Source organism: Eublepharis macularius, chromosome 3, assembly GCF_028583425.1.
Source record: "Eublepharis macularius isolate TG4126 chromosome 3, MPM_Emac_v1.0, whole genome shotgun sequence".
NCBI classification, from domain to species: Eukaryota; Metazoa; Chordata; class Lepidosauria; order Squamata; family Eublepharidae; genus Eublepharis; species Eublepharis macularius.
This window is the reverse complement of record NC_072792.1, coordinates 99400993-99415664: the sequence shown is the minus strand read 5'-3', so window position 1 is coordinate 99415664 and position 14672 is coordinate 99400993. Positions and strand designations below refer to the sequence as shown.

General features: G+C 42.6%; 1 protein-coding gene across 1 annotated transcript in view; it reads left to right on the top strand.

Annotated features, from left to right (window-relative positions):
* The window catches only part of EVA1C (eva-1 homolog C), a 101835-nt gene extending 87646 nt beyond the window's left edge, over positions 1-14189 (top strand). Inside the window, exons 6-8 of the mRNA XM_054973815.1 lie at positions 5709-5780; positions 7764-7853; positions 13666-14189. Of these exons, the coding sequence (XP_054829790.1) occupies positions 5709-5780; positions 7764-7853; positions 13666-14081 (578 nt within the window). The 3' untranslated portion in view covers positions 14082-14189. The remainder of the gene's footprint in view (positions 1-5708; positions 5781-7763; positions 7854-13665) is intronic.
* Positions 14190-14672: the final 483 nt, after the last annotated feature.

Sequence of the window (14672 nt, the reverse complement as noted above, 5' to 3'; positions counted from 1 at the left end):
TATTGTTTAAAATGTCAAATTATGAATCAGCATACACACGTATGCATCTATCTTGAGGAAACCAAACACTGTCTCTTGGAAAAGATCTCACTACTGCCATAGTGCTTTTAGTCCTCCTGGTATTAGTGGGACAGATATGAAGGTCTTTCCCACATGGTCAACACCATTGATCTCTGAAAGGTGACCATTGGTTGCAAAGGACCCAACTGTACAAAACTGACTTTCAGATTATAGTAGTGGTATGAGATTAAACCTCAGATAAGTGGTTCCCATGCCTCTTTCTTGACTTATGAAGGACACCAAATGGACAGTATCCAATTTAGGCTGGAGGAAGTTCTCCCAAATAAGGAGCCTTCCTCCAACTTGAATGGCTTTTGGAGGAGGATAAACTTAAGTTGGGTCTATAAGAAATCTCTGCATTTACCAGAGCCCTGTGGCACAGAGTGGTAAGCTACAGTACTGCAGTCCAAGCTCTGCTCACGACCTGAGTTTGATCCTAGCAGAAGCCAGGTTCAGGTAGCCAGCTCAAGGTTGACTCAGCCTTCTGTCCTTCTGAGGTCGGTAAAATGAGTACCCAATTTCCCGGGGGTAAAGTGTAAATGACTGGGGAAGGCAATGGCAAACCACCCCGTAACAGAAGTCTGCCAAGAAAACATCATGATGCAACGTCCCCCCCATGGGTCAGTAATGACTCAGTGCTTGCACAGGGGGCTACCTTTACCTTTACTTACCAAGTTCACATTTGAATGGAAAGAGTGCCTATAGTAATCTTTGGCCTATGGGCAGTCAAAAAAAAGATGAAGAAAGATTTAGAATAGAGCTTCTATATTATTTAGACTCTGCTTTGTGGATCCTTTAAAACTGCTTTGAGGATCCTTTAAAACTGTTCTTTGTTCCAATTTGATGAAGAAAAGGTGTCATGTGTAAGTTAGGGAAGAGAAAGTAGGGGGTTAGAGAAGGGCTGTGGTTCAATGGTAGAGCATCTGATAGGCATGCAGAAGGTCTCAGGTTGAATCCCTGGCATCTCCTGTTAAAAGGATCAGTTAATAGGTGATGTGGAAGACCTTGACCTGGGACTCTGGAGAACAGCTGCCAGTCTGAATAGACAGTACTGACTGCGATGGACCAAAGGTAAATTTACTATAAGGCAGCTTCATGTGTAACATTTTTTCTTCAGTGTACTAATTTTGTAATCATAAATATAAAATACATTGTCAGTCATATTTTCTTTTGCTGTCTCTCGTCTAATTAATTTCAAAGATGTTTTGAATCATATAGCATTTGCAAAAGATTTACTATTTTAATTATTTTCCACACTGTCTAATGGCTGAAAGAGGGACAGTGTTTTTTAGAGAGAGACAGTGAAAATTTCCAATGAATGCATACAATAATTGCTTAAGCTTGCATATGTGTTTTTGATCGTGATATTAAAATCAGTTCCTCTTTGTTTGGAGTCTGGGATTCTGCAAACTAAAACAAATATGTAGCAGCTTGCAAACTTATTTGCCTCTAGAACTAGGACAGAAGATCTACTGAAATATATGAAAATAGCTAACTACCAAAGCATAAATATATCATATATTATGCTCAGGCACAATATGCTCAGGGAGGAAAGTGGGAGAAAGCAGTTTCATGGAGGATGATCATTAACAGTATTGAGGATAGAAGGGGTCCACGGAGGTAGCAGCGAAAATGACCAGTGGCTCATGGCAAGAAGGCAGCTCAAATGAACATAAGGGTGGTGTATGGATCCAGAACACACACACACAGCACATGGTTGGAGAGCCCAATTATTGGGTGAAAAGCTCCCTGGGGCAAGCTTGACATCTTGTTCTCAAAAACAACGGCTTAATGGTTTGACCATTAACAATGTTGGGAGAGGTTTGGAGTGACTATTTGAGATAGACTATAGGTGAAAATATTACCTGATGACTTGATAAGTACTAGATGGGAAAAACTCTCAGGTTTGTTGGATAGCTTTGATTAGGATAGATGGGTGAGGGGGAAGATGAGCAGAGCATTGATGGGACTAGACAAGGGTTTTCTTAGGAAACTTTGTTATCTCTGTGTCTCTTTGGGGTGTGGAGGGGCTGTTAGTCAACCACCTCATACTCTGGTAGTTTTCCAGGCTCCTGCCCAGTTGGCATCCACTCTGGGCCAGGCAATACCTTGGACTTATGAGGGGCATTTATGATAGTCCATCCATAAACTGCTCTCTGAGCGTGAGGAAGGGGTCTGACTGATAGCCTAATAGTCAAGATCAGCCTAAAATCTATTGTTAGCCACTTTCTGCAGGACTGTTCTTAGATCCCTCTGTGGATCAGTTCTGAAAAAGAAGAAGGATAGCAATGATATGTGGACCTGCAGTTTGATTCTATGTGTGTTTGATTGGATGTACCTTCCATCGTTTTCAATGGGGCTTAGGGCTGAGTAAATGTACACAAGATTGCAGCTTTGGTATCCTATCAATATGCTGTCTTAAAGCTACTTAAGAGCACACACTGTATTGACTACCAGAGAAAGACAAGGAAATTGATTAATTTTCTCCCATGATTTATGCTTGAGCAACTCTACCATACAGCTAATTAATCAGAACTTTTTCTTGTATCAGTTAATCTGATTTTAAGTAACTCACTCCTTTTATATTTATTTATTAGCAAAAATTTTATCCCGCCTTTCTGCCCTCATAGGGCTATCATGGTGGCTAACAAGTTTAAAACATACACATTAAAATATCATCTTATGAGCCATTAAAACCAACACCTAAATGCATCATTAAAACAATTTCAGTGGGCTTAGACTGGAGTAACTCTTCCTAGGATTGCACTGCCAAAAGCAGAATTTAAAATAAATACAGTTGATCAAAACAGTAGTTAAAAACATTGCAGAGAGAGGAGGGATTACTGAGGGAATGCCAAGCAAAACAAAAAAGTCTTCACCTGCTGGCAGAAGACAGCACCAGAGGGGGACAAGCGAATCCTGAGGAGAGAGTTCCAGAGTTCTCGTGCCACTACTGTGAAGGCCCTCTCCCAAGTTGCCATCCACCTAATCTTGGAACTCAGAATATCTTTTAGTTAACTTGGTCTATACCAGTGATTCTAAAACCAAATGCTGGAGCCCAGTAGCATCTATGAGAGGAACAGAAGCATGCCTTGAAAAATATACTAGCTATGTTGAATGCATCCTGTACTCTATGCCCCGTGACAGCACCAGTGTTATTCTGAAGCAAGACAATTCCTGTATTCTCAGATGCAGCTGCTAGTACATGCTTAACTTTCCCATTGAAATCAACTGGACTAGGAATTGCTTAATTTGGGTGGATTATACCCATGGTGTTCATCTTCTGTTTTCCTTAGTTCATATGGGTTTTGCATAGGTGGTTAGATGCGCTCTGCAGAGAACAAGTTCATTGAATCTCATAGAAAACAAAACAATAGGGCATATGAAGACCAAATGTTCAGAATACTATAGAAGTACAAACTGTCCATCAACTGAAAATTAGGCAGGAATGGGTTATAGCCTACTAAAATGTGTGTTTGAGCTTCACTATTATAGCTTGCAATGTGGTTTTAGTGTTATTTTTAAATACTTGGCCAATTGTCCATCCCCAGAAAAAGGGAAGGAATATGACATGATTTAAAAATCTGCAAATACACACACATGCTTGGAAACTTATAACTCAAGGTGAAATGAAAGATAATTTGAAGTGGATGCTGAACTTTTTTCTTCTAGCCAAGTCTGTTAATTCATTTTAGTGCAGTTACTCTGGAATTTCCCACATTCTTCTTACAGAGGATTAAAAGGAGTGGAGATCATGTACACATGAATAGCTCTTCATGTTTCATTTTCCCTGTGTTTGAAAGTTAGGCGATAACAGTATCAGTTATTGACAGCATACAGATTCTCCTTTCCAGGTGTAAATTTTTCTGCCTGTGTACAGTTCAGTATTAGCTACTACTCAAACAGAGCCCTGGGCATGCCTGGTCCCAAGAATAGTCATATTTCAGACATGCTATCATGATGGAATGCACTTTAAAGAAGGTTTCCTAAGTGCAGCACTCAGAGAGCTGGAAGGGGTTAACAATTGCCTGGAATGAGAGCTTGATTGGCAGGCTGCTCCCTCCTCTCTCTGATTGGCCAGACAGAACCAGCCTTCAGGATGACAGTTGGTTGCTGACAGGATTTTGAGTTCAGTAAAAAGTGTGTGAGTCTGACAGGGAAGGTCAGACAGGAGTGAGGAAAAAGAAATCTTTTGCCCTTACTGTAACATCATTGTCTTGAGGAGGAATTCTAGTTAAGAATTCCAAGTATAGAAGCCAGCACAAACTGAAACCAGTTTACATAGCCACAATAGAACTGGGGCTGTGTTTTTGGCAAGAAGTGATCGGGTAGTAAGTTGAGACTCCTATTCAAGCCAAGTGAAGAAGGGTTAATTCTTAGGAGAAAGAAGATTAATTCCTGTCCAGTGTCTAAAGGGGGTTTGGCTCTGAGGAGGACCCTGAGTCTGTTGTAAAGGGAAAACAGTTTTGAACTAATATCAGGAAACCTGAGTGGTAAATGTGAACTTTGTGAAGAAACATTGTTGCTGTAATGGAAGTATTAAAACAAAACACCTCTTTAAGAACTAAGAACATAGAAACTAAGCTTCAAGAAAACTATTTTGCCTGTTACTTAAAGAGTATTTCGTTCTAACAACAAATTTTAGCTCATTCATTCCCCCCTGACTGCCCTTATTCCATCCCTCTGATTAACAAGACACCGTGAACATTAACTTTGATAAGGAATTCCTTTGACAAGGAATTGTCAAAAATATTTATATAAATGCATATATTTTTAGTAAATTGCAAAAAGGAATAAATATATATGGTTTAAATAAATATGTATGGGTTTTGTACAATAAGTTCATAAGACATAATTCACAATTCCACAAGTCTCATTTACAGTAGAAAATAGACAGGTACAAAAAGTCAATGCTAAATAGCAGAGAATCACAAGCCTCTATAAATAATCTTACTATAGCAGGAAATTTTGCTTCATTTAAAGTGCTAATGCCAGTGAGTCCATTCATAAATTTCAAAAAACATTTGTAAAATCTTGCTATAATCTTGAAATAATCCAGGGGGTCCCAGAATCATATGCAGAAGACGCAGTCTATCTGTGACTATTGATGAGAATCTGACTGTAATCCTGTTTCCAGAGATCTTTTTCAGAGTAGTCAAGACAATGGATTACCTCATGTTCAAATTAATTCCTTCCTTCTAAGTCACAATGACTCCTTGACTACAGCAGTCACCGACTACTGTGCAGGGTGGGACACAAAACAAACTTTAAAACCACAAATAGTGACTTGGGGATGCTCAGACAAAGGAGGCAAACTTGGATTTTGGCAGGAAAATCTGCCTTAGAATGGGGGAGTGGTGTGTGTCTTAGCTACATAAATTCTGGTGTGCATACGTGAAAGGCGAACATGCAGTTTTAAATGCACTTGTTTCAGGGTCATAAACTGATTAATATCCATGTGGGAAGGTGGATTTTCAAGCTGTCTTCCATCCTCCCTCTGACAATAGATGAACAACCTTCTTGGAAGCACAAACATTCCACTAACTTTTAGCTGCTCTGTGGACATTTTTCCTTACTCAACAGATTTCAGTTGATGTAAAATGCTTAAAAAGTTGCCATATGTAACATTTTTTTATTTTTGTTTGCAGTTCCAAAATTCATATTTGCAGCAGTTGATCCAATGGTTACTAATATAAGTCCTTCTGGGAAGCCAAAAGAAGGTGAATATGATGATTTTTATGAAATACTACTAGCATTTATTTTCATTAAGAACCTGCAATGACTTAATCACATAGAAATAATGCCAAAATATAGAATGCCAAGTAAAATGAGAGCCTTGTTCAGATTTTTCTTCTCAGTTTGTTCATATTATTTATGTTTTATTTAGAACACTTTTAGCCCACTGTCCCACTAAATCAATAGCACCCAAGCTACCTTACAATTCTTAAAAATATCCATATGAATTAATGGAACATTTATAATTTGAAATGACCCCCCAAAGCCCCAAACAAACTAGCAAGAGCAAACAGAAATTAAAACAGATGTCTTCAATTAACTCCAATTTGTCATGATAGCCAAATGCTTCAACACATTGCAATTTGTTTCTTTCCCAGGAACATAGATTCTTAACCTGATTGAATTCTGATGGCCCATGGATTTGAACATTGCAACAAACTGGAGTTAATAGAAGATCTTTGTCTTTAATCTGAATGTGTTGTAGATAGGGTTCCCTGGTGCCTGCTAATGGTGGACAAACTCCTGAGAGTTTGCCTCCTTGCCTGCCAGTCCATCAGCGATTGGCAGGAGGTGGCAAGCCCTCTGGAGATCGCCTGCCACCAGCAGGCACCCCAGGAACACACTTGGTGTGTGCACTCCCAGATAACATAATGATGTCACTTCTAGAAGTTATGTTGTCATTCCAGCCGTGGGAATGCTCCTGTGTTTCGTTGCCTGAAATGGGCTGAATCAGCCCCGCGCAGAGCGTGGGAGTGCTCACACAGTGACATCACTCCCAGAAATGACATCATCACACATGCACCAGGAGCGCGCACACATGCACAATTACAAATGCACTGGAGGCACGAGGTAAGTGCCAGATCCCCCCCCCTTACACTGGGAGGGTAGAGGGACCTGGCAACCCTAGCTGTACAGAGGAGAAGGGAGAGTATGGAAACCTAGCGATTAGCTAATAAAACTCATCAGTTTATTTGTGATGTATGAACTTTGTGCCTAAGACATTATAATATAGGAGTGCCAGGGATGCCAAGGGCCTGAGTGGGGGGGGGCAGGGGGCTGGGAAGGCATAGGGCAGTGTTGCATGTGTTCCTGCAGTCCCCTGTTGTGCTGGAAAATGACATCATTTTTTGATGTGACAGCGGAACTGAGTCATGCTGAAGCCCAGTTCATTCAAAACTACCTCTAAATGGGTAATTTTTAATTAAGTGGGCTTCAGAGTTACCTGCAGTTCCCCTGTTGTGCTGGAAAATATTTTCTGGTGCAACTTGGGGAGCACGGGCATGTGAACATGCTTCTCCCCACACCAGTGCCTTTCCCCTCTGCCAGCCAGGTGAGCAGGGCCAGTGAGCAGCTGATGGGGCAGAGGTTCTCCCAGGCTGGGATGGGAGCAAGCCTTGCATTGAATGCACATTCAAACCTTTATTTATATGCTGGAGATTAGTTTGTGCTAGTAGGCAAAAGAACATTTTGAAATTTCATTTTTAATATGATATCCCCCTTTACCATTAAGCTAGAATGCTAAAGCAGATATTGATTTGAGATATATTTCCATAACATTTCAGCTTTAGGTGGCAGGATTCATAGTTTGGCACTCTGCTGAGCACCTGCCTTGTATGTAGAAGATCTGATTCAATTCCTAAGATCTCCACTTAAAAGAATATCATGCAGACAGTTGTGTAAAGAAACTTTATTTTGAAGTGAAGCCTCCTGAACTGTGTGATGCACTAGCAATATTCTTAAGGTGAGGTAGACTTCTAATGTGTTTTCTTTTTAGCTGAATTGAACGATTAGATTTCAAAACACTGACAAATGTAGTGATTTGAAAACAAGAAATCTGTTCTGGATATTTTATATGAAAAGTTTAAGTTAGCTAATACATATTCATTTTCAAATTGTAAATAAAATGTAATTTTGCAGTCTGCTCAACTGCGCTATAATTCAGTATATATTTCATTTTCTTTCCACAGATATAAATATTGATCCAAAAGAATCAAGATTTCCAAAAAAAGATGGAATTATAGTTAGCAACAGTTTGGCTACACTTGCTTACATTAAAGGTAGAACAGTTGTGTTTGATTTCTAGCATTGCAACCAGTAATGTTCTTACTTCTGGACAATTAAATCATTCCACTACAGATAATGAACACCTTGGGCCTAATCCACAAGGCGTTGCTATAGAGGTTGCTTAGGCAACAAAGCTTCCACATTTTCTTTTTTAGACTACAGTCAGTCTTGGGAGAGCCTTAGAAATATCCTCCAATGCAGTGAGGGCAACTAATGGCTTGGCAGAGAGAGAGAAATTAGATTTCCGTGTGCACACAGTATGTCCTTGCACATGGTATGTTGAATGGGGCTCTTTGGAGCACAGCCATAAATACATGTTTCTGTAACCTTTTCTGTACCATATTTCAGTATACTGCAGCCAGATTTTAGTAAATGCAGGTAGTTATGAGGAGGGGGTGGACAGAGTTAATTTATGGTGACAGCTTGTAAATATTTAGAACTTCTGGATTTTAAGGAACTTCTTTAATAATTTATATTTTGTGTTATTCAGTCATAAGCAAAGTAACATGCAAATTCTAGAATTTGGCATTAATTTTCATCCAGAAAACTACTTTAAAAAGCAAATGTGTAGTTAATACCAGAAAAATTTTTTTATATAGGCATACAGTAACATTTTGATATTTAGGTAAGGTTGCCAAATGCCCAGTTTTGACTTGGACAGTCCAGTATTTGTGATTTCTGCCCAAGAAATAAATTTTAAAAAAAGACAATGTCCAGTACTTCCTTATTAAGAGATCCAAGAAACATGCAGTTCCAAAGGGACAGAGTTGGGGGGCTGAAGGGTTTAAAATAGAAAGGGAGAAAATAAAGGATCAAAACAAGAAATCAGGCCCTAGGGCTTGGCTGTGGAAGGTGGGCTGGTGGAAAGCAAACTATAGCTGGTGCTAGCATTTCTATCGTTCCCTGCCTGCAAGAAGAAGATGAAGCACCCCCTCCTCAACCAACAGTGGTTTCTTCCCTTCCCTGAAAGGGGCAGTTTTGTTGTCCATGTGTGGAGTTTCTCCCTGCCTGGTACTACAAGGCATACGGCTCTCCCCTGAACTGTAAGATAGTTAACTTTTGCTTATTCCTGTTGTGTTTTTTTTCCTTTCCTCTTCTTACGTGAGGAGTACTTTGCCTACCGCACTTCCCTTACACTCTCACTGGCTGCCTTTTATGGCTCTCATCTGGGAAAAAAACAAACAGCTTCTCTCTCCCCGTCCCCTCCTCAGAGGGAGGCAGATGCAAAAAAGAATGGGGGGGGGGACAGTCCAAGCAAGTGCTGGGAGCAGAGATGATGAAGAACTTAAATTCCCATTGTGCTTTATAACAGTCAGCTCAATCATGGTGACATTCCTGGCTGATAAGGCTGGGTGGGGTGGAGGGAGGTTCACTGCTCCAAAATCAGTGTAGCTGTGTAGCAGTTCCTAAAATCTCTTTAGAGGGCATTTTTGTCCTTGAGAACGAATTTCCTCCATTCACCCTCTTGCCTTCTTTCCTGCCTTAGTAATCAGCAGTAGCAGCTTTTCCCCTGAAGCTCCCACTGCCCTGACTCCAGAGATAATGAGGGTGGGATGGAGGCTTATGCATTTTACTGATGTAAATATTTATTTACTTCTTTTATACCTCAGTTTCTCTCTAATGGGGACCCAACATTCTCCCCTGATCCATTTTATCCTCACAATAACCCTTTGACTTTTGCCCAGGGCCCCAGAATCACTAAACTGACCCTATCTTGGGAGTCTTGAGAGACTTCAATGTCCATGTTGATGATGCTGCCTCCTCACAGGCTGCAGACCTGGTGTCCTCCATGGCAGCACTGGAACTCTCCCATTTTGTATCAGCCCCCACACATCAAGCAGGCCACACGCTAGATTTAATCTTTGGGATGGGGATTCATGCGGACCTAGATGTAGCTGAAGCACTGCTGTGGTTGGACTACTTTGTCCTGAAGGCTTGTCTAGGTGTACCAACCCCCCCTCTCCCACATAGGTGGCAAGCTGATTTATGCTTGTGCTCAGAGACTAATGGATCCAACTGGTTTCCAGAATGCTCTGCGGAATCCAATGCTCCCTGGCGATTTGTTGGATGAGCTGGTGGAGAATTGAAATGTCCATGTCAACGAGGCCATTGACGTAATCGGTCCCTGTCGCCCTCTCCATCCCTGAACCAGACTAGCCACCTGGTAAACAGAGGAGCTAAGACGGATGAAGTGGGAGCTGAGACGGCTTGAGTGAGTGTGGCAGCAGTGCTGGGACAAAGAGGCAAGATCATTTTATAGAGCATTTATGAAAGCCTATGAAGTGGCTGTGAAGGCAGCAAAGAAGGATTTCACGCTCATGCCCAGCAAAATTATTTCAAATAGTTCACTCACTGGTCTCCCAGTCTCAGGGAGATTGCCAATTTAAGAATTTGGACATTAGCTTGAAGCTTTGGGGAGTTTTTTTGTGGATAAAATCTTGTCACGCCATCGTGATCTGCCAGCCACGGTGATACAGTGAGTGAACTGGAGACCTTTTGGCTATCTTCTGGTCCAACTTTAGATCGCTTCAGTCTACTCTCCCAGGAGATGTACAGGATCCTGCAGCTGATGAGGCCCACCATGTGTTCCCTGGAACCCTGGCCTTCATGGCTGGTAAAGGCCAGCATGGATGGACTGAGGGCCCCACTGGAGGTCATTGCGAACTTGTCTCTGAGCTCTGGAATTTTTCTGGGGGTGCTTAAGGAAGCTGTGGTGACATCTCTTCTGAAAAAAACATCTTTGCCCCCCACTGACCCGTCCAGTTACCACCCAGTTTTGAACCTCTTGTTCCTGGGCAAGGTGATTGAGCCAGTAGTGGTGGAACAGCTGCAGGTTTTCCTGGAGGATTCCTCTGTTCTGGACTCATTTCAGTCTGGTTTCCACCCAGGCCATGGGACGGAGATGGTGCTGGTCACCCTCACAGATGATCTTTGTAGACACCTGGATCAAGGCGGGTTGGCACTACTACTGTTGTTAGATCTGTTGGCAGCTTTAGACACAGTTGACTACGATTTGTTGACCCACCACCTGGCCAATATGGGAATATGAGGGACTACCTTACAGTGGCTCATTTCCTTTCTCCACGGTCAGGGACAGAGGGTAGCACATGGGGAGAAGTTATCAGTACACCACCTGTCAGTGTGCGGCATCCTGCAAGGGGAGATACTCTCCTGTTTGTTGTTTAATCTTTATATGCATCCCCTCGCCCAGCTGGCACAAAGTTTCAGACTGGGTTGTCACCAGTATGCGGATGACACCCAGTTGTATCTGTTGATGGACGGACAGCCTGACTCTGCCCCAGATGTCCTAGTTAGAGCTTTCGAGGCTGTGACTGGATGGGTAAAGCCAGGCATCATTTCCTAGAAAAAGAACTGCAGGAACTCATTAGCATATCTCATTAGCATACGCTACACACCGTGACATCACTGGAAGTGTGTCAGAAGGCACCATCCACCCTTCAGGCCCCTTTCCTCAAAAATCTCCAGGTATTTCCTTAAAGCAGAATGAACTCAAAGCAGCTTACCCTCCTCTGGAGAGCCAGCCCTGCTTGCTTGCATGCATGCACGCATGCACGCACGCACTCACTCTCTCTCTCTCACAAGTCACAAATGAAAATAAAGCAGCAGAATGAATTCAAAGCAGCTTACGTTCCTTTGGAACCCAGCTCCACTCAGCTTGCACTCACTCACTCATTTTCTCTCTCCCCCCCTCTCCCATGAGTCACAAATGAAAATAAAGCAAGCAGCAGAGCAGAATGAATTCTAAGCAGCTTATGTTCCTTTGGAGCCCAGCCCCACTCGGCTTGCACTCATTCACTCATTTTCTCTTCCCCCCCCCTCATGAGTCACAAATGAAAATAAAGCAAGCAGCAGAGCAGAATGAATTCTAAGCATCTTATGTTCCTTTGGAGCCCAGCCCCACTCGGCTTGCACTCATTCACTCATTTTCTTTCTCTCTCTCCCTCTCTCCCACGAGTCACAAATGAGAATAAAGCAGCAGAGCCTGCTGCTAAAGACGAGGACAGCCAGGAGGAAAAGGAATCATGTGGGCGGGGCCAAAACCCACGTGACCTCTTTTGAGAGCTACCAGAATGCCGTTCCGGCGTGTTCCGCCTCCAAATGAGCCCTGGGTAAAGCAGAGTTGACTGAAGCTGAATACCACAAAGAAGGAGGTCCTGTACTTGGGTCATGGGCCATCAGATATAGGGAACCTGCTCCCAACTTTCAATGGGGCACCACTTGTGCCTGTTCCAGCAATCAGGAGCCTAGGGGTGATGTTGGACTCTTCCTTACCAATGGAGGCCCAGGTTGTGGCAGTTGCCTGGTCTGCTTTCTTCCATCTTCAGCAGGCCAGGCATCTTGCTCCTTACATTTCAATCCATGGTGTTACAACAGTGATCCATGCAATGGTCACCTCCAGGTTGGACTACTGAAATTCGCTCTATGCAGGGCTTCCTTTGGGTCTGATCCGGAAATTACAAAGGGTCCAAAATGCAGCTGCATATGTCCTTACGGGTACCCCATATAGGGCACATATTACTTCCATCTTGCAGCAGCTATACTGGCTTCCTGTGGAGTTCTGGATCAGATTCAAGGTTTTGGTTTTGACCTATAAATCCCTTAGTGGACTGGGACCGGCATATCTGCGGGACTGCCTCCCACCCTGGAGAGTGCTTACATCAGCTGATAAACATCTACTGGTGGTCCCCAGCCCCAGGGAGGCTCAACTGACCTTGACTAGAGCCAGGGCCTTTTCAGTCCTGGCTCCAACCTGGTGGAACTCTGTCTGTAGATACTCAGGCCCACCTAGATCTTTTATCCTTTCAGTGGGGCTGTAAGACAGAGATGTTCCACCCGGCATATGGTTGAGGCTAGTCTCATATTCATTTTAGTGAGCCTCCCTACTAGTCTCTTGTCAGGGGGGCTGTATAGTCATCTCAGCCCCTCACATGAGTCATAGTGTGGACAGTAACAATTGTTCTCTCTCCCCTCCCCCCTGTGTACTATTAGCAAGGAGGGTTAAATTAGCTACTGTCTTGGGAACTGTATTTTATAACTATGATGTGGTTTTATTTTGATCTTAAAATGTATTTATGCTTTGCCATAACCTGCTCTGAGCCCACTTTCAGGGAGGGTGTGCTAGAAGCTTAACAAACAAATCTGGCAGGGGAACAGCCTGACTGCACTGGTGTATCGTAAAGTGCACATAGAATTACCAGGTCTTCTTACCCTCCTGGCGGGGTGGGGGGAACCTGGTACTTACCCTTTAGATGTTGTTGCACATGAACAAAGCATGCATGTGCTCCTGGTGTGGCACAATGACATCACTTCCAGGACTGATGACATAGCATAGGTCCCAGGAGCGCTCCCGGGCTTTGCACCTCGTTGATTTGGGCCCTCAAATGGGCCAAATTGGCTGATGTGAAGCCACAGAGCGCTCCCAGGGCCTGCATGATGTCATCACTCTTGGGAGTCACATTGCATCAGGAGCGCACCCCAGGAGTCCCGTTCCCATGCCTTTCCCCATGCCAATGAGGTGAGTAGTGGTGGGAGGAATGGCAAAGCCCGGAAAGGCAGCTTTGTGGGGACAATCATGGCCTGCAAATCTGGAGTAGTGTGTTGTTTATCTTTTGCCAGTGTCCTTGTATGTCAGGGCTACTGAACTGGCCAGAATCAATGCCAAGCTAATGGGCTTGGTCATTAAAAGACTGGCATAATAGGGCTGGACTTTTTAGAATTGACATCATTGCCCCTCGACTGCCTCTTCTTTCTGTCTCTAGTCTGGGATTTTGTTTTTAATTTCAGATCACCCTGAAAGAGCTGCTCTCTTATTTGTATCTAGTGTTTGCATTGGTCTAGTGCTCACGCTTAGTGCTCTGGTGATACGTGTGTCATGCACTAATGACCCTGAAAAATTGCAGATGAGGGAGCCCTTGGTGCCTGAGAACAACAAGACTGATGATGATAGCGAGGATGAGGAAGAAGAGGAAGAGGAGGGAGGGGAATCCTCCAGTTTAGATTTTCCTGATGGACTAACAGGGTTCTGCAGGACACCTTATACAGCTCGTTGTTCTCTGGACTCAGTTGAACTTGCTGAAAGGATAGAGCGGCGAGAACAGATCATCCAGGAAATCTGGATGAATAGTGGTTTGGATTCATCTCCAACTAGGAGCCTCATTCCATTTTATATAAATGAACAACAATGTGTTTATTTTGGATAGTACATGCTATTATTTGTGAAGAATGTACCTTCTGTGAAGGAGCATTTGCAGCTCTATGTAATAATTATTTGGAAAGAGAACTATATTATTAATAATTATAATAAAAGGACCTTTAACTACAGGAAAGTATGGTTTATTCTGAGTACCAGTTCTTAAGTATTTTTGCATCATATTCTACTTGAACTGTTATAGCTATTTAAAAATGAAAGCCCATATTGCAAAACAAGAATACATTTTTTGCTAAAGAATGTCAAAAGATTGACAATAAAGAACAAGACAATGACAGAACTAAGGAGGTCACTGCAGGTTTCTCTTTGAAATAATCTGGAGATAAATGTCATTTGGCCTGACTCAAATGGATCAGAGGTTAAATCATAAATGTATTCCTGCCTTTTAAGTAGAATGTCTCCAACATTTAGCTGCAATCTACTGGGAATTATATGAACAAAAGGAGGAAAAATGTCATTTCCTCCTGGTGATACATAGAAATTGTCTGTACTTTCTTTATCCAGAACCCATGTTTTCATGTGCTGGCAAGAAATATTGAAGGAGGGGGATATAGCTTTTCATTTCCTATTGTTTTAAAGTAAA